Source organism: Lathyrus oleraceus, chromosome 5 (genome assembly GCF_024323335.1).
Source record: "Lathyrus oleraceus cultivar Zhongwan6 chromosome 5, CAAS_Psat_ZW6_1.0, whole genome shotgun sequence".
In the NCBI taxonomy this organism is placed as follows: Eukaryota; Viridiplantae; Streptophyta; class Magnoliopsida; order Fabales; family Fabaceae; genus Lathyrus; species Lathyrus oleraceus.
In genome coordinates, this window is record NC_066583.1 from 515,369,190 (window position 1) to 515,394,297 (window position 25,108).

A 25,108-nucleotide genomic window follows, 5' to 3' on the forward strand; every position below is an offset into this window, starting at 1 on the left:
GAAGATGCTGACATAGACTACTGACATAGACTACTCGTTGCAAAAGAGCATGTATAATCAAATTGAAGGTTTAAACTACTTTGCTACTTTCTCACCAATTACTAAACTCACCACAGTTAGATTTATTCTAGCCTTAGCTTCAATACATAATTGACACTTACATCAACTTGATGTAAACAATACTTTTCTGCGTGGCTGAAATTATGAAGCTCATTCCCGTGTCTTCCAACAATCAACTTGCAGATTTTTATACCAAGCCTTTGTTTCCAAAGCATATCAATTCTCTCATGACCAAGTTGAATTTGCTAAATATTTACCAAACTTCAACTTACTTCAACTTGTGGGAGGCTATTAACGGAAAAAACACAAACTTAGTTAAGTTAGTAGTTAATCAGTACAAATTAATTACTCTCTCAATTTTAATCAGTTAGATAATTTTCTTCTACTCTAAGCAACTAGCATGTAACTCATCTTATATATAAACTACACACTCATCTCAATCAATGTTATAATAGTTTATCCCATTTTATCATCTTCCACATGTTACCATTCCTATCATAATATTGAGAATTAAAAAAATATAAGATCTTGTACATATCAACTTCTTTCAACCGTATTTCTTGTACAAAAAGGTTACGATCTCAATGATTTGCAACTAAAAGTTTGTGGAAACCAAAAGAGAAATTACAAATGCCAAGGAAAATCACAATAATTAGCACACAACATAGTAGTAGTTCACTCCCTCATCATAGCTCCTTCTTACTTGAAGGTTTGGTTTTGCTCTATATGTCACAAAATAATATTAGTTAATTCATATGTCATAGTTTTATAGGAAGGTGATTTTCTACTGGTGTTTGAATAGAAACTGAATTAAACAAAAAATAAACAAATGACCTAATATAACATAACAACCAAAGGATTAGAAACTCTGTCATCAAATTTATAATCCGATCAAAATGATAAAGATTTAAAAGATTCGAATCAAGAAAATTTGCATTAATCAAACTCAATTGGAATAGTTTCTAAACACATGATGTTCCTAAAGGAACTCAGCATATTAGCTATCATTGTAATCCATGAACGAAATAATCCATGAAATCACCAATAATGATAGCACAAAACAAAATTGAAAAAAATATATAAATTAACTTATACTTTTGTGGTTTAAAATCTCAAGTGACATCCTAGCATTAAAAACAAGGTGATATCAAACTCTCAACACAGACTTCTAAGGTGCTTCGAAACATAGCAACACTCTTAAAGGTACCATTCTTGGAATTGTACAGGAACAACTTGTTTTTCTCATGACAACTAAACTCCAGCAGCACAAGATCATGTTCAAATATATATATTACATTTGTCAAGATAGAAGTCTTAATTGGATCCCGCAAGCAAGAAAAATTGAACAATTTAATCCAAGACTCCTTAATTCCATATTCCTTCATGACCCAAACATCATGATCAGAAATAATGCACAACCAATCCCGGAACACACACGATGTCAAGTTAAACACATCTATCCCTCCAGGATCAGGAAGAAGAACCTTTTGATAAGACTCCTTATTCAAGTCAAAAGAAACAATAAAGGGTGGATCACTAGGACGACGTTTAAGAAAGGCTAACCAATTAATTGTGCCATTTACATATTTTCCAGATTTCTCACTGAAAACAGCATCAGAAGGGAACATCTTAATGCTTTTCCAAGAATCAGTACCTAAAGTATGAACCTTAACTTTACTTGTGTCTTCAGGAATACCTTTTTTATAGAAGTAGTAAACAACAACCACTTTATAGTTACGAGAAACATGATCGTAGCCGAATCCACATGTCATATTAGGCTGACTATCCACTCGTGGGTTATCAAAAGGGGACAATTCCTGGAATTTTCTAATGGAAGGGTTACACAAAACAACTAAAGGTTTATAATAGTTGGCGAGACAAAGAATTCCGTCACAAGAGCCAACAATGTAATGTATATTGTGTCTAAAAATAAAATTGGATGAAAACTCAGGTCGAATGAAGTTAGTGGTTATGTCTGCGAAAATGGATTGAATTGGATAAGATTTTAGAATAAAATTAGATGAGGGAGTATGGTAGCTTACACATTGGAGGCTGCTACGTGTGATTGATCCATTAAGGTGCTTTCTGGCGAATTTATGATCTGATATTAGAGAATTCCAATATTTACAGACACATCGGAATTGGAGAAGGTGCTTCACAGGGAGCTTAGAGAGTATTTCTGAGATGAGATCAAAAGAAAGAGTGGGAAGGGAACTGGAGATGTTAGGGTTTCTTCTCTGAATGAGATATGTCATACCGTCTGCCGTTATTCCAAATAAGGTATCAGTAAAAGAAAGGGTTGATTGTGAAGCTATTAAATTAGATTATAAAAGTATTATGGATATACAAGATTTTATAATTGTATTTTATTAATAAGATAAAATATAATATTTATTTATTATAATAAAATTAATTCTTTAATAACATGATAAGTATTACAAAGATTATGAAAGGTCTGTTCTGGATTTTGAAAGTTTAATTTCAAATTAAATAGATCAAACTAATCCATATTAAATAGGGTGAGTGGGGTAACTCAGTATTGAGTTATTAATTAACTAATTGCTATGGATTGTTCACAAAGCCTAAGGTTAAAGGCTCAATGATGAAGTGAAAGGAATAAGCTGCAAGTTAGACTCTTTTTTCTTCTTTTAGCAAACGATTATGCACGTAAAAATTCATATAATCGTTAAGATCAATCGGACGGCTTATCGTGATACATGTCTCTTACTATTAAAAATAGTATATTTTATAATACAATTTCAGAATTTTTTTTTTAAATATCTAGAATTTTTAAAAAAATTTCAAAATTAACCATTTTTTCAAAAAAATTACACAAATGGGCAAAATTTGCCCTAAAAGTGTACATAGGCGCCACCCTAGTTGACGCCTACCCTTAATGGGTAGGGCAAGTCGCCACTAGGAGTGGCGCCTACACCCATTTCCAATAATTTTTTTTTTTTTTTAACATGTTTTATTATTTTTTTTTATTTTTTTTTTAAATATTAGATATTTGATAAATATATTTTTCTTATAAATTATATTAATTTATATTAACACTTATATATAAATAAAATTATTACAAGATATATATATATATTAATTTATATATATATTAATTTTTATATATATTAATTTATATATATATATATATATATATATTAATTTAATTTATAAACAATTAATATTATACACATGTAAATTAATATATATAAATATTTATTTACAAGATATATATATATATATATATATATATATATATATATAATATTATTTGTAATTAATATTATTTGTAATTAATTTAATTTATAAGTAATTAATATTATTTGTAAATTTTTGGAAAAAAATTAATTTATATACGTGTAAATAAATATTATAGACATGTAAATTAATATATATATATATATATATATATATATATATATATATATATATATATATATATATATATATATATATATATATATATATATATATATATATATATATATATATATATATATATATAAAGATATGATAGACAATATTTTAAAGATAAAGATAAAGATATAAAGATAATAAACAGAAAATATTTTTATTTAAATAATAGACAAGACAAATATTACAAAGATATGATTAATCACATATGATGCGGTCCCTGGTACGATCCGCACGGGGGAGGTCTAGTTACTCGCCTAGACGGTTCACGTGGTGGTGGTGCTTCCCTATTACCACCCCTTGCCCTAACGCGTCCCCTTGCCGTTTGCCGTTGTGGTTGGGTCGAAGTCCCTTCAGTGCTGTAGGAAAGACGGGTCCCCTCTGCGCTCTCAAAGCTTTGTCTCGGTGGGACAAACTGACTACTGCTGGGTGCGCCCTCGAATTGTGGTCTTTGGTAGTTTAGGGTTGAATCGGGTTGGCCAAAGTGCAGTGTTTGTTGTGGTGTGTAGTAGTCCTGTTGGTAGTCCTCTTGTATACCCGTGTCGGGGCTAGGTGGAGGACTGGAAGAGCTCGGGACATTGTCGTGATGAAAGTGTTGGGATTGGTGGAAGTGGGGGGATTGATATTGTGGTAGGTGTTGGGACTGTTGATGGTGGTGGGAATGTTGAGTTTGTTGTTGGTAGTCTTCATGGTATTGGGGTTGAGTTTGTGGTATGTATTGTTGATTTGGTTAGGGGGTGGACATGTGTTGTGGTGGTTGTTGTTGGTAATATGGTGGTGGTGGTTGTTGTTGGTAATAAGGTGGTGGTGGTTGTTGTTGGTAAAATGGTGGTGGTGGTTGTTGTTGGTAATAAGGTGGTGGTTGTTGTTGTTGGGAATACTGTGGTGGTTGTTGTTGTTGGGAATACTGTGGTGGTTGTTGTTGTTGGAAATATGGCTGTTGCATCCGGGGATCGTCCAAATAGAACGGGTCAGACACAATCATTTCTGGATTTGTGTTTGCTCTATACCAATCCACATATTCCCTTGTCGGCTTCATTTCGTTGGGCGCCACCGGAAATTGTAGAACATAGTGGGCACGGTCTTTCCACATTTTACGAAACTCCTTAGCAAATTCCTTCCAATTTTGGGCATACCACTGGTGGCTGACTTTTTTTAGATGCCAAGGTTCCATAGACATTGGGGGGCCTGGGATTTCTTGATGCATTCCGAATTGAAGCTTGACACGGTCACTTTGGTGCATCTCCACAGTGGTGAACCGCATTATGGCCGTTTTTGTTGTCCAAACAGCTGCATCTTCGGGGTTGGGTTGATGTTCCAATCCCAAATATGGCCTCCAAATAAACTGCAAAGAAAAAAGTAAATATGTTATTTATCGAGAATGCATGATATTAATAAATCAGTTAGAAGCTGAGTGATTTAGTGGTAATACATCTTGTGCTCGGAGACGATCCAAGAGTTGACGATAAAATATAATTTTATTTTTGGGGGTAAGACTGTAATCCAGTCCGGTTGTAATGAACCTAAACAAAAAAAGATAAATAATATTAGTTACAAATATGTATAGAATAAATATACAAAATGAAATAACATCATAAATTTACCTAGTTGCGTAGGGGAAGGAGTAGACATTAGGATTTTCTGGGGCTAGCCTCGGCAATCTCCACCACCCCCATGTTTGGAGCAAGAAAGCACATCCAGAAAATGTACAGTGCTCATTTTGTGCATTTTTACACAAAGAGCTATATAGGAATGCTAATACTGCAGAACCCCAATTATATGTGCTTATTCTATCAATGTCCCCGAGCAAACTCAAGTACATAAAGTTTATGCTATTTCCCGTCCCTTCGGGAAATAGCAAGTTCCCAAACAATAGCATAATGTAAACCCGGGTTTTTATGACTTTTTCTTGTTCGGAGGATTCCTCAGTCAAAGTTATGGAGTCGTGGTACAATTGTAGGCTAGATAATTTAATACCCTGACCCCTTGCTTTGGCAGACCCCTCACCCTCGACCAGATCTACCCCCAACATTTGAACACATATTTGGTTAGGCTGTTGAACATTTCCGGTGACAGGCTTACCATCTATTCTAAGACCCAAAAGCATGTACACGTCCTCTAATGTGACGGTACATTCACCAGTTGGTAGGTGAAAAGTGTGTGTCTCAGGTCTCCAACGTTCACACAGAGCCAAAATGAATTTGACATCAATTGTGGCATTTACGACATGCATAACATGACCGAAACCCGCACGTTGTATGTAAGGTACGCACCATGGGTCTGGATAAGGCATTGGGTGTGAACGTTGACGAAATTTCTTGGGATCCTTTAAAAATAAACAATATAAACAATCATTAGATTGGACTTTTAAAAAACTAATTACAAACATATGAAAGAGGCAATGTTCAAGAAAAACTTACGAATGAGGCAATGTTTGCCCTAGTGCCTCTGTGTTCTTGGTCCATGGTAAGAAGAGACATGACTGCAATGTAGAACGAAGTGGGGTGGATGAGAAGTTTCGCCGGAGTTCTCTGAATAAAAGTGTTAGTGGTTGATGAAAACTTGCAAGAATGACCCTCTATTTATACTCGTTTTCAAGTAGACTGAATATGCAAAAATGTGACAAGTGTAAGGCATGCGTGGTAGTGTTGGCATGCATTGGTAGTGTTGGCATGCATTGGTGCAGACTAGGTGGGAGTTGTCTTGTCTTGGGGAAGACTTGGTGGAATCTGATGATGCAAAACTTGGACACGTGGAAGGCATGCGTGGGAATCTTGCAGAATAGGTGCAGGTTAGGTGGTAGTGTTGGCATGCATTGGTGCAAACTAGGTGGGAGCTGTCTTGTCTTGGGGAAGCCTTGGTGGAATCTGATGATGCAAAAATGTGACAAGTGTAAGGCATGCGTGGGAATCTTGCAGAATAGGTGCAGGCTAGGTGGTAGTGTTGGCATGCATTGGTGCAGACTAGGTGGGAGTTGTCTTGTCTTGGGGAAGCCTTGGTGGAATCTGATGATGCAAAAATGTGACAAGTGTAAGGCATGCGTGGGAATCTTGCAGAATAGGTGCAGGCTAGGTGGTAGTGTTGGCATGCATTGGTGCAGACTAGGTGGGAGTTGTCTTGTCTTGGGGAAGCCTTGGTGGAATCTGATGATGCAAAAATGTGACAAGTGTAAGGCATGCGTGGGAATCTTGCAGAATAGGTGCAGGCTAGGTGGTAGTGTTGGCATGCATTGGTGCAGACTAGGTGGGAGTTGTCTTGTCTTGGGGAAGACTTGGTGGAATCTGATGATGCAAAACTTGGACACGTGGAAGGCATGCGTGGGAATCTTGCAGAATAGGTGCAGGCTAGGTGGTAGTGTTGGCATGCATTGGTGCAGACTAGGTGGGAGTTGTCTTGTCTTGGGGAAGACTTGGTGGAATCTGATGATGCAAAACTTGGACACGTGGAAGGCATGCGTGGGAATCTTGCAGAATAGGTGCAGGCTAGGTGGTAGTGTTGGCATGCATTGGTGCAGACTAGGTGGGAGTTGTCTTGTCTTGGGGAAGACTTGGTGGAATCTGATGATGCAAAACTTGGACACGTGGAAGGCATGCGTGGGAAGATTGTTTAAAATAAATAATCAGGTTGTTTAAAATAAATAATTAAGCTTAAATAAAATTGAATAAATGAGGTTGTTTAAAATAATCAGGCATGCGTGGGAATATTATTTAAAATAATTAATCAGGTTGTTTAAACACATAATGGAAAAAAGAGGTAGTTTAGTATTGGAAGTGTGATATTCAGTATTGGAAGTTCAAGAAGTTTAAGTTTTTGGTGCAAGCAAAGCTAAAGCTGAGACTAAGTTCAGACTATGTGGAGAATACATTTGATGGATAGGCAGTAGACGTGTCAAAATTATTACATGCATGCAGTTCCACCTTGCCTGCAAGATTCTTGCATGCTTTACACGTGTCCAAGTTTTGCATGCGTTGCTCTTGGGGAAGGCTTGGTTGAAGACATGCATGCAAAGATGTGTCGGAATCTTGCAGTATAAATATGCACACACATTTTCACAAAGGTATTCACAATATCTTCACAGCAATCTTCACAAAACCTTCACAATATCATCACAAAACCTTCACAAAACCATCACAATATCATCACAAAACCCTCACAAAACCTTCACAAAACCTTCACAAAACCTTCACAATATCTTCACAAAACATGGCATCTTCATCACAATACAAAATCAAAGCTCACGTCAATGGTGAGACTTATGAATGTGATATGTCTGGCTTCCTATTTAGAAACACCGAATGCACTCGTTTTTGTCTAAATAGAGGAGCTGACTTCTCTTACCTGAAAAGGAAGATTGAGTCCAAACTAAGACAACCCGTGTCCCAAATTTTTTATCAACAACCTTTTTTTTCAGAAAACAACTCTGTCAAGTTTTATAAGTCATTGATTCAAAATGACATGGAGACACAATACATGCTTCGTAACCATGAGTACTCTGGTTACGAATACATAGTGTTGTACATTGTGTTGGAACAACCTCAACCAACTCAGAATATTCAATCACAGGTTATTGATCCTGTGATTGATGACGAACAAGATGTTGAGCACCACGTTGAAGACGATGTGGTTGATGATGCTGAAGACGTGGTTGATGACTTGGTGAACCGTCATTCTGAAGACGAAGACCAAGCTCAAATACCTATAGCGCAACGCTACTCACCGCCTGCGCACTTCACAACACTTAACTTGGGCGAGGATGAGCCCTCATCAGATATGTTCTACAACCCATATATGAGGTCTGATGAGGACTTAAAGAAGGGTGACCAATTTCGGACCAAGGAAGAGTGTCTGTTAGCAATAAAGAACTGGCACATGAAAAATTGTGTTGACTACGATGTTATCAAATCAAATCCGGAAAGATACGTTATTGTATGCAAAAATCCGGAGTGTGGGTATAGGTTGATGTCATCGTACAAGAAGAAACATAATGCGTGGGTGATAGGGTCCATATCTCAAGCTCACATTTGCGTCAACACCAACATGGCACAGGATCATCGCAAACTTAGTCATGATATGATCTGCCATTCCATATTACCTCTAGTTGAGGCTGACCCGTCACTGAAGGTCAAAACAATTATCTCCCATTGTGTGGCTGTTTTCAAATATACACCGTCATACAGAAAGGCTTGGTTAGCGAAAACCAAGGCAATTGAACTGGTGTACGGTAACTGGGAGGAATCATACAAACAACTACCACGCTACCTGGCTGCACTACGATTGTACTCACCTGGGACGGTTACTATAATGGAGACCTTGCCTGCACAATCCCCTGACGGAACTCGTCTAGAAGGTAATGGAATTTTCCATAGACTTTTCTGGGCATTCCGTCCCTGCATCATCGGGTTCACATTCTGCAAACCACTTGTTCAAGTCGATGGAACTTGGCTGTATGGGAAATACAAAGGATCGTTACTGATGGCGGTCGCACAAGATGGCAATTCTAATATTTTCCCAATAGCCTTTGCATTGGTGGAAGGAGAAACGGCTGCTGCTTGGAGTTTCTTCCTTAAGAATCTCCGAACGCACGTGACTCCACAAGCTGGCATCTGTGTGATTTCTGACAGGCACGCTTCAATAGATAGTGCATACAATAATCCAGCAAATGGTTGGCATGACCCCCCGTCTACCCATGTTTACTGCATCAGGCATATTGCTCAAAATTTTATGCGGGAGTTCAAGGATAACTTCTTGAAGCAACATTTGATAAACGCGGGGTATGCATTAAACCAACCTGGATTCCAATACTACCGCCGAGAAATAGTGTTGGCAAATTCTGATGCAGGGAGGTGGATCGATAATATCGACAGAGCGAAGTGGACTAGATCATACGACGATGGGTGAGGTGGGGCCACATGACAACAAATCTTGTGGAATCAATGAACGGCGTGTTTAAGGGCATACGTAACCTCCCGGTAACCGCATTGGTGAGTGCGACCTATTTTCGGATGGCAACGTTGTTCGTAACAAGAGGCAGGCGCTGGAATGAAGTGTTGCAGACGAGTCAAGTATATAGTGATGCCTGCATGAAGTTTATGAGGCAGGAATCTGCCAAAGCCAACAGTCATCGGGTTACGGAATTCGACCGCCATGGCCACACTTTTAGTGTCAAGGAAACAATTGACCACAACCAAGGGCTGCCCAGACAAGAGTATAGGGTCCTAATACCAGACCGTTGGTGCGACTGTGGTCAATTTCAGGCCTATCGTATGCCTTGTTCCCATGTCATTGCAGCGTGTTCACACAGCCACTTCGATGCATTATCGCTAGTGTCTCCAATCTACAAAGTTGCAACATTGCTCAATGTATACGACAATCCCTTTCCGGTGGTAGCATTGGAGGCGTATTGGCCAGAGTATGACGGGGAAATTGTTTGGCACAACGAATCGATGCGGCGGAATAAAAGTGGTCGCCCAAATAGCAGGCGCATTAGAACTGAAATGGACGTCGCAGAGAAAATGCAGAGGAAGTGTAGCATATGTAGACAACTAGGGCATAATAAGAACAAATGTCCATATCGTGGATCTAGTTCCACAACTTAGTTTTCATTTTCATAAATCTGTGTACCAATGCTGTTTATCATTAAAGTTTACTTTTTATTCCAAATAGAAGATGACACTTGAACAACAAACACAAACATCTAACATTACAACACCAATTACCTGAGAAACAAAAACAAACACTAGAACAAAAACAAGTACTAAAACAAGAACAAGTACTAGAACAATAACAAATACAACAACAACATGACAGACAACCATTAAAATCTAAGAAATTACAACAGTTAACACTATATCGTCTGATCCATGCATCATTTGGATGCAATCAATGTCGCTTTCAACTTCAACCCACCAACGTATTGTTTCTCCAGTTTCAAATGAGAACCTTGTTCTAAGCCTCTGAATCCTTCTTATGACTTCACCAGGTTGGTAATCTCCCTCTAACCAAGACATCAAGGACCTTTTTAGTTGGTCCAACGAACGGATGTTCCAAAACTTCATCTCCATTGGGGGTTTCAAAGGCGAAAAAATAACATGCCCATCCCTTTTTAAGATTACTTGTTCAGGATCCGGGCGCCTTGATGATGTTCGCTGCCATGACGACGGTCTTGGAGATGCCATGAACTCAACTTGATAGAGAAAGTGATAAGAAATAGTGGTGAAGCAAATGCAAGGAAATAACACTTTATTTATAGGAAAAGATCTGGGTTGTACACCAATCTACTTAACCCTAATTCTCCCAAAAATTTATAAATAATATTATTTACTTATAAATAAATTAATATATATATATATAAATTAATATATATATATATATATATATATATATATATATATATATATATATATATATATATATATCTTATAAATAAATATTTATATATATTAATTTACATGTGTATAATATTAATTGTTTATAAATTAAATTAATATATATATATATATATATATATATATATATATATATATATATATATATATATATATAAAATTAATATCTATATAAATTAATATATATATAAATTAATATATATATATCTTGTAATAATTTTATTTATATATAAGTGTTAATATAAATTAATATAATTTATAAAAAAAATATATTTATCAAATATCTAATATTTAAAAAAAAAATAATAATAATAAAACATGTTAAAAAAAAAAAAATTGGGAATGGGTGTAGGCGCCACTCCTAGTGGCGACTTGCCCTACCCATTAAGGGTAGACGCCAACTAGGGTGGCGCCTATGTACACTTTTAGGGCAAATTTTGCCCATTTGTGTAATTTTTTTGAAAAAATGGTTAATTTTGAAATTTTTTAAAAATTCTGGATATTTAAAAAAAAATCGCAATTTCACCCCAGGTGTATTGAAAAATCGAGATTTAATTCCTGGATATATCCTGTTTTTTTTTAATATATAATATATTTTATTGATTATTTTGAAAATCGATGGGTAAATATATTCCGTATACATACTTCGAATCCCATCATCCTCAATTTATGATTGTATCTCATTAAAAGTAACGTCTTCTTAAATATTTTATTTTTAATTTAAAGGTTTGTTACTTTTCACTTTGATTTTCTTTCTAACCGAGGTGAATATATTTCTCATATATATATATATATATATATATATATATATATATATATATATATATATATATATATATATATATATATATATATATATATATATATATATATATATATATATATATATATATATATATATATATATATATATATATATATATATATATATATATATATATATATATATATATTTAGGAGTCGCAAGCTAATTCATACCTACATCGTTTGTGTGCATAAGACATGTGTGTCCAATTTTGACAAATTCATACAACTAATCATTCTATTTTATAGTATAGTAAATTAATTATTCAAACTGTATACTTGAAAGTTTTGAGCAAATTCCCAATATTGAAATATGCATGAAACATTTCAAAAATCTAACAGGGTTTTAGTACTGTCATCTATAATATATTACAACATACAAACCGTCTTCTCTTTTTCAAATAGAAATTGTTGTTGATCTCTCTGGTGTTGATTAGTAAAAGCTAACCAATTAATTGTACCGCTTAAATATATTCCCGATTGATCATCATAGCTGAAGTCAGTAGAAAAAGGCAACGTCTGAAGGCTTCTCCAAGAATTGGTACTCAAAGTGTAAACCTTTATTTTAGATATGTCTTCGTGGATACCACTACTATAGGAGTTGTAAAGAACAACCACTTTTTAATTAAGAGAAACATGATCATAGCCGAAGCCATACTCTGCCTCATGAGCCACTTCTGGGTTTTCGAGAGGGGGCAATTCCTTGATTTTCTATGTAATAAAATACTCACTCTAGCTTTACTTCAAAACAAGTCTTCATATTTAAGCTTCAAATTTAATTGACACCAAATTTTCACATATCTTACGGGATACATTTTAAGCTCAAAAATAAATAAAATATAATATTCACAATACATTTTGGTTTAAAATTTAAAAGTATAATTTTAATAAGAATCAATTAATCTCATTCTTATTAAATATTTAGCTATTATAATAATTTTATCAGGCCATAAGAATGAAGAGGCCGCTCAAAATGAGAAAAAAATACCCCCAAATAATATGGCAATAGGCCGTACAATTGAGTTTGGTTTGTCTCAGGTGATCTATTCACCCACAATATATGGTTGAATCACTAATCAACTGTATGAATGAGTCAAGGAGAAAACAGCTCCCCAAAATCTCAGGAAGAGTCGGGTCTTCCCATGTCTATATGAATTATGGTAAGTTATCATTATATTGTGTAATGTATTATGGTGAGATATGTGGTTCGGATAAGAATCGTTGGTGATGAATATTGTTGTGGCTTTTCATGCATCATGTATATGGGATATAAGTAATTGGTGATGAAACTAAATGAGTAACATAACTCTGATGTTCAAATATTGGTGATGAGACTTATCAGTAACATATTGGTGAGTAGATTGATACCACGTATATTTGGTGATGATGTGATGAGTGCACTACATATATATCTGCACTTATGATTCATGATAGTTGTGAATGATATGAATACATTGATGTTGAGTGTACTATCTTTTATTGTTTTATACACCACTAACATTTTTTAATGTATTTTCATCTCCTGACTGTTTTGTTTGTGATGTTTTGTACTCTCGTGATACATATACTCTGGTATAGGAGCACTAGCTGTTGTTGAGCTGAAGGATGACGTTGAGACCTCTTCATTTACTCTATTGATTTTTGGATCTTTTAGTTTTGACGCCGCTTCGATATGTAATACTTGGGACAAGCTGTTTTGTTGCCTTTATGTTCTTCTATGAGATTTTTTGAATTATTTCATTAATTATTGGCGTTGAGACAAATAATAATTTACTTGAAGTTTTGATGTTTTATTTTGCTGCTTTAATGTTATGTTTTTGTTAAATAAGATATTTAGTGATAAATGTATAATGCCCTATTTAAAAAATTAAATTGAATTATTTTATAAATAAAGAGTTGGGGTTTTAGGATGTAACATAACCCATTTGGGTGCATGTGTTTTTAGGGGTGGGGTGGGGTGTGGGGTAGGTTTTAAAGTTTTCCTCTTTGTAGATTGTTCTCTCCGAGGGTGTTTTGTTTGATGTCTCAGAGCAAGGTATCTTTCTTTCTAGAGCTGTTGTTTGGTTAATGTTTTGTCAGGTTTATTATAGTTGGGGTGGGTATGGTTTTGGTTCGTAGTCGTGTCTAGCCTTGGCAATGGGGTTGTTTGATGTTTTTCTTTGTAGTTGTTTTAGGTAGTTCTTGTTGTGATTTGTTGACGTGGTTGGAGAACTTGGAGAACTTTTACATTCCAATATTATGCTAGTAGTTGAAACACTTGTATGACACAGTACTACTTGGTAAAAATGTAAAATATTTTGAATTTTCGATCACTTGTATGACGCACTACTACTTGGTTTTGATGAATTCAAAAGCAAGGCAGTTTGTTCAAAAATTAAATGTGGTAATACATTAAGAAAATAAAGCTATATGGTGCAAATACTATTATGCTTCAGCATCAAAAGATTCAAAATAATGATAGTGAGTGAAATGAGTATCAAATGAGTAAAATGCAGAAAATATGCATCAGCTACAAATGGAGAAGATAAGTTACAACCAACCAAGTCCCCTTATAGTTCTCATAGCTTCTACATTATAACATTAAGAACAAGGCGATATCAAACTTTCAACGTAGACTTTTGAATATCTGAAGTTTTGAATCTCAGGAATCTTCCAAGTAGCATTTTTTGGATCATAAATAACCAACTTTAATTTCTTACTTCCCACCTCATAAAATTGCATGAGCAGTTGGTCATCTTCTGAAACATATAAAACATTGTTATAGGAACACAAAACATGATCTTTCATATACGGAATGTTGTACAATTTAGTCCAAGATTCTTTATTTTCATATTCCTTCATGATCCAAACGTTGAAAAACGTATCATTCCATTCAGATATGCATAAGCAATCCCTAACCACCCCCAAGTTGCATTTGAACTGCTTCAAATCATACATGTAAAGCTTTCTATACGACTCCTTCTCCAAATCAAGAAAAACAATGGCACACAAGGAACTACTACCGAAAGCATGTGTTAACCAATGAACAGTATCTCTCAGGAATACTCCGGATCCATAAATGTAGCCATAACATGGAAAGTCCTTTAACCTTCTCCAGCAATCTGTACCCATAGTATTAACACTAACTTCGGTTTTGTTTTCAACACAGAATGAGAGTGCAATAGTCTTATAACTATTACGCAAATGATAATACCCAAAGCTATACATAGAAAACGAAAATGTTTTCTTGGAACTTTTCAAAGGAGGCAATAACTTAAATTTTCTAATGGAGGGGTTCCACAAAACAGCAGAAGATTCATCAATGGAAAAACAAAGGATGCCGTCACAAGAGGAGAAACCGAAAGGAGGACCGTGTTTGAAATTTTTGGGAGTAATAGGATAATTGAGTTGTGTTTGCGTAAGGGTAGAAATTGAAAGAATAGAAGAGATTGGGGAATGAAAGAGAAGTAATTCAGTTAAATCGTTTGTAGAGGTTAGCATAAGGTGGTGGCGGTTGATTGATGAATTAAGATGTTCCTTTGCAAAATTGGAATGAGATATCAGAGAATTGAAAGACTTGGAGAGACAGCGAAGTTGAAGAAGGAGCTTGACTGGAAGTGTAGAGAAAATATGTGCAACAAGATCAAATGGAAGTGTAGGCAGTGAAGTGGATGTTAGGATTTCCAATTGCTGCCTCTTAGTTGAACTTGTTTCCATCAGAGATGAACGAATCTGCAAACTAGGGTTTTCTGCAAATTAGGGTTTTCTCCAAACTAGGGTTTTGTTTCCTATGTTTATATCTTAATTCTCAATTCTCAAAATGTCTATGACTTTTAAATAGAGTACCAAATAATACTCAAAATGTGTATAACTTTTTGTTAATTAATAAGAAAATAATGAGTATAAAATAATTTAATTTTCAATCTAAGAATATCAAAAAAATATACAAATTGAAATTTGTTTAAAAATAAGAAAAAAAAATTATTAAGATTCATGATTTTTTTCAGTGAAACTTAATAAAAAATAGTTTCTATACATTGTGACACATTTAAGCTACACCATAAATAAAAAATAGTTTTTCTGATCTTAAAACAAATTTAAATTTATATATTTTTATTTATTTTTTTAGATTCACAATTAAATTATTTTTTATTCATTATTTATTAATTAAATTTTTTATTTATCTTTTTATACGCATTTTGAATATTATTCCGTACTCTATTTTAAAATGTATCGTTTTCACCATTTATTTTAATTTCATAATAATAAAAAAAATTAAGAATAAGAAGAAATTAGTTTTTCATTTACAAGTTATGATTTTTTTTAAGAATTATTTAGTATTACGTTTTTTTAATATAAAGAATTACGTGATTTGTTGGAAAAAGCGAAAGGATAGTATTTTAGTTTATGAGAGAAGAGTATTAGGATTTGATAAAATAAATTATTTATTACCTAAAGTGGAAGAAAATTATATTTAAAAAGAAGCATGTGATCATTTGGTAACCATTAGATTTAAATAAAATTACAGGTTATAAACGTGTGTAACTATTAGGGTAACTTATTTGTGTAATTTGATACATCCTATTTTAACATTTAATAAATAAATAATTGCACATTCAATATTTTAAATATTATGATTGCACATTCAAAAACACCCATAATTTTTAAAACAAATATGTTTTATTTCACAATTTGACAATATAAATAGCATATACATAAAATCCAGTGCAGAAGCAGAAAAAGGGAAGGAAGCAGGTGGAAGGTCAGAGAAGCACTACTCCGGTGAGAGCTAATGAGGAGAATATGATTTCTGGATCGAGATTTGTTTCCTTATTCAACAGTAATTCTGAAAAGTAGAAGAAAAGGTGGTGAATGGTAGTAACTTGCATGAGTCTTTTCATGATGGGGAGAGCCATTTAAGAAACTTTTCTTTATACGACCCCTAGATAGCAATAAAATCCAGGACTCTGAGTTTTCGAGTGGTGAAAGGAAAGCTTCTGTATACACCTTCAAATTTAAAAGCTTTCCTTTCACCACTCGAAAACTCATAGTCCTGGATTTTATTGCTATCTAGGGGTTGTATACAGAAAAGTTTCTTAAATGGCTCTCCCCATCATGAAAAGACTCATGCAAGTTACTACCATTCACCGCCTTTTCTTCTACTTTTCAGAATTACTGTCGAATAAGGAAACAAATCTCGATCTAGAAACCATATTCTCATCATTAACTCTCACAGGAGTAGTGCTTCTCTGACCTTATACCTGCTTCCTTCCCTTTTTTTGCTTTTGCATTACCTTTCAAGGGCCATCTTCAATAGCATCATGAATTCCATCTTTCCACTGAGATGAACCTTCCTCCATCACCTTTTCCTTCCTCCCACCATCTACCCTAACTAGATATTTTCTTTTGATACTATATCAACATCCTTGTTTATAATAGCCATACCTACCACAACTTAGGCATAGAAAATGGAGTCCTTTAATAGTCAATTCGATACTTCTTATCTTTGACACTGAATAGCACTAACAATGGATTTGAAAGGTTAACTTAAACACAAATTCTCGCATACTTTCGCCTTTCATCGTTGCATGGTATTCTTATCAACTTTAACCACACAACCTACCTGATTACCAATGGAAGTCAGAACTCTTGCATCGTAATACTCTATTGGTAATCGTGCAATTCGGATCCATACTGCTATTTCATCAATGGAATCCTTCTCCGGATGAAAGTTTGGACACCGATCCTTGACCGTAAGATAATGGTCGTATATGAACCAAGGATCGTTTTCCATTGCTACCAGTTTATCATCCTCGTGCGAAAACTCTATTAGGTAATAATCATTGCTCATATCAATGATACCTTTCTTCATCCACATTTGTCGTAGTCTCGTCTCAAGTGCCTTGTAACCAATCTTCCTCCCCAAAAACTTGACAATCACTCCTATTTTCCATGGGCGATGAATCGTTTTCTCTTATAATTCAGATAGAACGAAAATAGGACAATCATATTCTCCTACTTTGTCTTCTACAATCATCAATCCTTCCACCTCAATCTGACTATCAACCTCCAAAATTTCATCCTCAGCCGCCATGCTTGTATCAGGATTATTTAATTGACAAATCACTATATCCCAATAAGATTTGTTTGAATCAAGAGATTTCCTTACCACCATCTTCCCCTCCAGAATACCTTCTTTTATCTTTTTAGTGCTCCGTTCTTATAAGTCAATTTCATCTCCACTCTTTTCCAATCATATAAACCCTAACAAAGGATTCATCGCTCTGAATACACGATATTCTAACATATTATACAAATTTATTTTAGAGTAGAAAAAATTTGTTTCAAAAAATGTGGCCGTTTTGATATGGAAATAGTTGAATGAATTAATATCTAAAGTATAAAATTAAATCATTTAGTTTCTAATGTAGTTCATGTTAGATAGAAAAGATTGTTTTTGAATAAAGAATGATTCAGGCGACAAAATGTTATCATAAATGAGATTAATTACTATACATTGTCAGTGTAAAAAGTTTTACACTGTCGATTCATCACCATCACCCGTTTGCGTTACTTTATAAATTTTTAAAATAAAAGTCAAATTTGTTTTAATATTCAACGTCTATGATTTACTGATGGTGTAAAATCCTTTTACACTGTCAGTGTATTTCAATTAAATTCATCATAAATTATTCTACGTTTATGTATAAACATAATAATTATCATTATTTTTTTATAATTTTATTTATGTATATGCTATTTATATTGCCAAATTGTGAAATAGAACATATTTGTTTTAAAAATTATGGGTGTTTTTGAATGTGCAATCATAATATTTAAAATATTGAATGTGCAATTATTTATTTATTAAATGTTAAAATAGGATGTATCAAATTACACAAATAAGTTACCCTAATAGTTACACACGTTTATAACCTGTAATTTTATTTAAATCTAATGGTTACCAAATGATCACATGCTTCTTTTTAAATATAATTTTCTTCCACTTTAGGTAATAAATAATTTATTTTATCAAATCCTAATACTCTTCTCTCATAAACTAAAATACTATCCTTTCGCTTTTTCCAACAAATCACGTAATTCTTTATATTAAAAAAACGTAATACTAAATAATTCTTAAAAAAAATCATAACTTGTAAATGAAAAACTAATTTCTTCTTATTCTTAATTTTTTTTATTATTATGAAATTAAAATAAATGGTGAAAACGATACATTTTAAAATAGAGTACGGAATAATATTCAAAATGCGTATAAAAAGATAAATAAAAAATTTAATTAATAAATAATGAATAAAAAATAATTTAATTGTGAATCTAAAAAAATAAATAAAAATATATAAATTTAAATTTGTTTTAAGATCAGAAAAACTATTTTTTATTTATGGTGTAGCTTAAATGTGTCACAATGTATAGAAACTATTTTTTATTAAGTTTCACTGAAAAAAAAACATGAATCTTAATAAAAAATATTTCTTAGTTTTAAACAAATTTCAATTTGTATATTTTTTTTGATATTTTTAGATTCACAATTAAATTATTTTATACTCATTATTTATTATTAAAAAAAAGTTATACACATTTTGAGTATTATTTGGTACTCTATTTAAAAGTCATAGACATTTTGAGAATTGAGAATTAAGATATAAACATAAGAAACAAAACCCTAGTTTGGAGAAAACCCTAATTTACAGAAAACCCTAGTTTGCAGATTCGTTCATCTCTGATGGAAACAAGTTCAACTAAGAGGCAGCAATTGGAAATCCTAACATCCACTTCACTGCCTACACTTCCATTTGATCTTGTTGCACATATTTTCTCTACACTTCCAGTCAAGCTCCTTCTTCAACTTCGTTGTCTCTCCAAGTCTTTCAATTCTCTGATATCTCATTCCAATTTTGCAAAGGAACATCTTAATTCATCAATCAACCGCCACCACCTTATGCTAACCTCTACAAACGATTTAACTGAATTACTTCTCTTTCATTCCCCAATCTCTTCTATTCTTTCAACTTCTACCCTTACGCAAACACAACTCAATTATCCTATTACTCCCAAAAATTTCAAACACGGTCCTCCTTTCGGTTTCTCCTCACGTGACGGCATCCTTTGTTTTTCCATTGATGAATCTTCTGCTGTTTTGTGGAACCCCTCCATTAGAAAATTTAAGTTATTGCCTCCTTTGAAAAGTTCCAAGAAAACATTTTCGTGTTCTATGTATAGCTTTGGGTATCATCATTTGCGTAATAGTTATAAGACTATTGCAATCTCATTCTGTGTTGAAAACAAAACCGAAGTTAGTGTTAATACTATGGGTACAGATTGCTGGAGAAGGTTAAAGGACTTTCCATGTTATGGCTACATTTATGGATCCGGAGTGTTTCTGAGAGATACTGTTCATTGGTTAACACATGCTTACGGTAGTAGTTCCTTGTGTGCCATTGTTTTTCTTGATTTGGAGAAGGAGTCGTATGGAAAGCTTTACATGTATGATTTGAAGCAGTTCAACTGCAACTTGGGGGTGGTTAGGGATTGCTTATGCATATCTGAATGGAATGATACGTTTTTCAACGTTTGGATCATGAAGGAATATGAAAATAAAGAATCTTGGACTAAATTGTACAACATTCCGTATATGAAAGATCATGTTTTGTGTTCCTATAACAATGTTTTATATGTTTCAGAAGATGACCAACTGCTCCTGAAATTTTATGACTTGGGAAGTAAGAAATTAAAGTTGGTTATTTATGATTCAAAAAATGCTACTTGGAAGATTCCTGAGATTCAAAACTTCAGATATTCAAAAGTCTACGTTGAAAGTTTGATATCGCCTTGTTCTTAATGTTATGATCTAGAAGCTATGAGAACTATAAGGGGACTTGGTTGGTTGTAACTTATCTTCTCCATTTGTAGCTGATGCATATTTTCTGCATTTTACTCATTTGATACTCATTTCACTCACTATCATTATTTTGAATCTTTTGATGCTGAAGCATAATAGTATTTGCACCATATAGCTTTATTTTCTTAATGTATTACCACATTTCATTTTTGAACAAATTGCCTTGCTTTTGAATTCATCAAAAATTTACATTATTTTTATTCTACTTATAAACATAATGCAGTATTTATACAATCCGGAATGCAGTGTTTCGACTACCAGCATAACATTGGAATGTAAAAGTTCTAGAACCACGATTTATATATGTTTTTTTAATAGTAAAGCATATCAATATATTAAAAAAAATAAAAAAGGTATTTGAAATAATACAAACACAATACGCGCAAAGGAATAGAAAAAAATACAACAACAAAGAAAAATATTAAACAACCCCACAACCCCACTGCAAGGCAAGACGCGACTACGAACCAAAATCATAGCCACCCCAACTATAATAAATTTGAAAAAACATCAATCAAACCAACAACTCCAGATAAGAAAATGCATGTTGTGAATTGGAATATTGTTACTTTGCCAAAGGAGCATGGAGGTTTAGGTCTCAAGAATCTAGAAACCATGAATAACGCTTGCATTTTAAAACTTAGTTGGAAGTTGATTAGTGAGTATGATGATCTCTAGTGAAAAGTGTTGAGAGGAATCTATAAGGATTTGAACTTGCTTAGAACTTTTACTTATAAGAGTTCGGGTTCTGGTCTTTGGAGGGGCGATTAATAAATCAATTCTGCATTTGTTGAAGCATGGTAAATGGAGTATTGGTGATGGTAGGAACGTAGATGCTTGGGAAGATAATTGGATAAAGGTTGGGATTTGCATCCGTGATTATGTAAATTTGATTCGAGATAATTTGTTAGGGGATAAGGTGCGAGATGTGGTGACTGGAAGTGGGGAATGGAATTGGAAAAGTCTTCAGTAGTGGCTTCCTCAAGATGTATTAGGTAAAAGTAAAAATGCTCCCCCAAATGGTGTTCTCGAGGCATAAAAATACATGTTGGATGGTGTGGCTAATGGAATTGGTACTATGAAGATTTTTTACAGTTTTTTGGCTCACCATGATAATGCTATTGCAGACCATGATTAGAAGAAAATGTGGCGGCTTAAAGTTCCGGAGAGAATTAAAACATTTGTGTGGCTTTTGAAGCATGATATATTATTGACAAATCATAGTAAGAGTAGGAATGGTCGTGGTGGAACTGCTTGTAACATGTGCAGGCATATTAGTGAAACTACACTGCATATTTTTTGTGAACGTCCCGCGCTTTGGAAATTTAGTTGAAGAAAGTTGTGAATGAGATTCATCATGATTTTTTTCAATATGGAGTTGGCTGGTTGGATTAGCTTGAAAATTAATTGGAGTTCAAATGATTACGTTGGTTAGATTTCTTATTGGGAGACGAGTTGTCATGCTATCTGGTATTTGCGCTATAAAGATGAGCACATCAAAGATTTTGCAAGGCCTTTTGACTCCAGCTTGCATGTCTCTTTACAATTGAAGGAGAATGGTGAAACCTTGAAAATGAATAACATGACAGTAGGGATCAGTAAGGAGATTAAACTTGTTAAGTGGGATACTCCTAGTCCATGTATGGGAAAACTTAATGTTGATGGTGCTTGTATAAAGGGCATTGTTGCGTGCTGCAGGGGAATTGTCAGAGATTATAATGGTTGTTGGATTTGTGGTTTTACGAAGAATGTGAACATTTGCAGTAGCTACATAACTGAATTATGGGGATTACTCTAATGTTTGATGCTAGTCTTGGAACTTGGATTTAGAAGAGTAGAAATAAATTCGGATTCTTCTGAAATTGTCATGGATATTACAAAGGGGGATCTCAAAGAAGTGAAGGTTTGAATATGTTCAAAAAGATTGAGAGTCTTTTGAGTAGGTTCGATGAAGTCTATATAAAACACGGATTTAGAGAATTTAATTGGTGTGCAGATATCTTAGCAAAACCGACTGCATATTAAATAATGATATGCATCGTTATACAATTTCCCTTAGTTATATTGACAATTTGTTAGTAGAGAATATTATGGGGGGATACACATCTAGGGAGGTGTCTTTGTAATTCTCTTTTTCTTTGAACCTTTAGCCCTCTTTATTACCACAAAAAAAAATTCTACTCTTGCCTAAATAAATATGAATATAAATAACATGGACACATAAATGTTAAAATTGATTATTATTAGAATTATTGTTAGTAGAGGATAGGCCACTTAAGGCCATTATAAAATTGAAATTTTTATCAATGATGAAAAATATGAAACAAATTGTTTATCGGGTGACCGTTTAATTGATTTAAGAAACCAGATATATACAGCATAATTGTGTCTTTTTATGAACCATTGTCATTCTTAACTATTGTAAACCTTCATGAAAATATCTCAAACTTATGCATATATTCATAAAGGTATCTTAGAATATATTTAATGCAAAATACATCAGTTTTTCAAATAACCTCTTTCGCATATAGTTTCATACAATTCAAATCTTTTTCAAGTGTTCATACAACTTTAAACAATGAAACTTTATGCATAACTTTCATATTATGCAAAGAATTTCATTCAAACTTTTTGAGCACTTGAAATTATTATATTTTAGTTATACATTGAAAGAGAAGATCAATTTTCTGTATTGAAATTGATTCAAGAATATTTCATATATTCAAAATGTGAGATGGAGATTAAAATTGTTTGAATTTAAAATAGGATGACCAAAATTATTTGAATTTTAAATAGAAGAATTAATTTTGTGAATCAGACAAAATTGGGGGATTAAAACTGTAATCTAGTATTTTTTTACAAGCTTTTTCCCAATTTAAGTTGCCAATAGATTTTTTTTGGGTTACTTTAACTTAACTTTATGAAATGTAAAAAACTGTGTTTATAAATAGAAAGGGATATTTAGGCTAAAAGTCAACAAAGTTTGTAAATTCAAAGTGAAATGGAATCTAAGAAGCTAGAAAATTTGGAATAATCAATAAGAAATATAGTCAAGGTCTATTTCAAAATGTGAGCATGTCATTGGATGTGAAAAAAATAAAGTTTGGTTGTGTGTGCGCGCGTGCTGCGTGCGTGCGTGTGTGTGTGTGCATGTGTGCGTGTGTGTGTGTGTGTGTGTGTGTGTGTGTGTGAATAATTAAGAAAGAAACTAGATGACTGAAGTCAAGATATAGTGCTCATAGGTTATCATTTGACTGGTGCATACAAATTATATTCACCAAATGATGATACATTTATGATCAGTTGAAATATTATAGTGGATGAAAGTAAAGGGTGGGATTTGAGTCAATGGTCAGTTCGATAAGATCAAGAGACAATCACAACTGTACTTGATGAAGGCCAACAGACTAAAGTCACAACCAATTGAAATGAAGAACCATTTGAACAGAGTGTTAGGAGATTGACCATAGTAAGAACTGAGTCGACAAGGCTAGTTAGATATGACAGATTTCCATATCAAACAGCCGATGCAAATGGTGACTTAATAGAAGAAATAATGATGATGACTGAATTAGAACCAATCGATTTCGATCAAGTCATGAATGATTCAAATTGGTTAGCAGACATGCAAGAAACACTAGTGCAAAAGGAAGGATATAATTTTAAAGGTTACATCTGTTATACTAAAAACGAGTGCAAATAAGAAATATTGTGACAATTTTATAAATAAAATATCATTTTAAGTGTTAGCACATAACAATAGATATCCTATTTTTTTAAAACTGGTGCAAATTCAAAATATTATTATAACCAAATCTCTATTTTGCTGGATTTGAATCCTACTGAGAAGTCCGTTCGAGATCCTAAATTATTTCAGAAAGAAGATGTTTCTTTTGTTCTTTCGAGGCAATCGGAAAATAAAGAAATAGCCAATATCATGAATATAATCATGTATTTACAAAATAATGTCTCAATTCATCCTATTTCATCCGATCAAGGATGTGATAGGATTGCAAAGGATAAACTTTTTAGAGTTCAAAATCATATTTTATTCTTGAACCAAAATCTAGTTTCAGAAGAGAGATTTCAAGAAATGGCAAATCTATTCAATCTTTCAATAACTAAGCCGGATCTGGTGTATCGTAATGGATTCTCTTTTTCTATTGATTTTTCTAGATGTGATGATAAACAATTCGTAAATGAGGGATTCAACTCCAGGGATGAATCAAAAAAGAAATCTTTATTGGTTCTGCCTCGGGTTTTTTACGAAGCGAATGAATTTGTTTCTCCAAGGATCCTAAAAAAATGGGTCCAGACCTCTTGTGGGAATTATTTTCAAGATAATCGATTCAATCGCAACTTAGAATATGTAATTCAAAGGTATGAAAATGATATTATGAATCGTATACCTATAAGGAAACAAATGATCAATCAACGTTTCTCAAATTTGAAAAAGAGTCAGAAGAAATGCTTTGATCCTCTTATTTTAATTTATCGAACCGAGAGATCTGTGAAGAAGGATCCAAATAGATATAAATACAAATGG

The 25,108-nt window shown here is 33.4% G+C and overlaps 3 protein-coding genes across 3 annotated transcripts; 1 reads left to right on the forward strand and 2 right to left on the reverse strand.

The window, feature by feature from the left end:
* Window positions 1-1,171: 1,171 nt before the first annotated feature.
* On the reverse strand, window positions 1,172-2,317 carry LOC127082956 (F-box/kelch-repeat protein At3g23880-like). Its single transcript, XM_051023186.1, has one exon. It carries the CDS (start codon window positions 2,313-2,315, stop codon window positions 1,191-1,193), a length of 1,125 nt encoding a protein of 374 aa, XP_050879143.1. The 5' UTR covers window positions 2,316-2,317; the 3' UTR covers window positions 1,172-1,190.
* An 11,926-nt stretch (window positions 2,318-14,243) lies between these two features.
* On the reverse strand, window positions 14,244-17,736 carry LOC127081745 (F-box/kelch-repeat protein At3g23880). The gene is made up of 3 exons (XM_051021968.1): window positions 17,662-17,736; window positions 17,266-17,613; window positions 14,244-15,374 (listed from the first exon to the last, which is right to left on the reverse strand). The coding sequence occupies exons 1-3, from the start codon at window positions 17,734-17,736 to the stop codon at window positions 14,244-14,246; spliced, it is 1,554 nt and encodes a 517-aa protein (XP_050877925.1).
* Window positions 17,737-19,386: 1,650 nt separating this feature from the next.
* On the forward strand, window positions 19,387-20,502 carry LOC127081746 (F-box protein CPR1-like). The gene has a single exon (XM_051021969.1). It carries the CDS (start codon window positions 19,387-19,389, stop codon window positions 20,500-20,502), a length of 1,116 nt encoding a protein of 371 aa, XP_050877926.1.
* Window positions 20,503-25,108: the final 4,606 nt, after the last annotated feature.

Bases quoted from the DNA above. Each gene is read 5' to 3' on its own strand.
- LOC127082956 (XM_051023186.1), bottom strand. From the start codon at position 2,315: ATGACATATCTCATTCAGAGAAGAAACCCTAACATCTCCAGTTCCCTT.
- LOC127081745 (XM_051021968.1), bottom strand. From the start codon at position 17,736: ATGGCGGCTGAGGATGAAATTTTGGAGGTTGATAGTCAGATTGAGGTG. The intron at 17,614-17,661 runs GTAGGAGAATAT...GAATTATAAGAG, and splicing joins TGATGATTGTAGAAGACAAA to AAAACGATTCATCGCCCATG. The intron at 15,375-17,265 runs GTAGGTTGTGTG...CCTAGTTTGCAG, and splicing joins TGACTTCCATTGGTAATCAG to ATTCGTTCATCTCTGATGGA.
- LOC127081746 (XM_051021969.1), top strand. From the start codon at position 19,387: ATGGAAACAAGTTCAACTAAGAGGCAGCAATTGGAAATCCTAACATCC.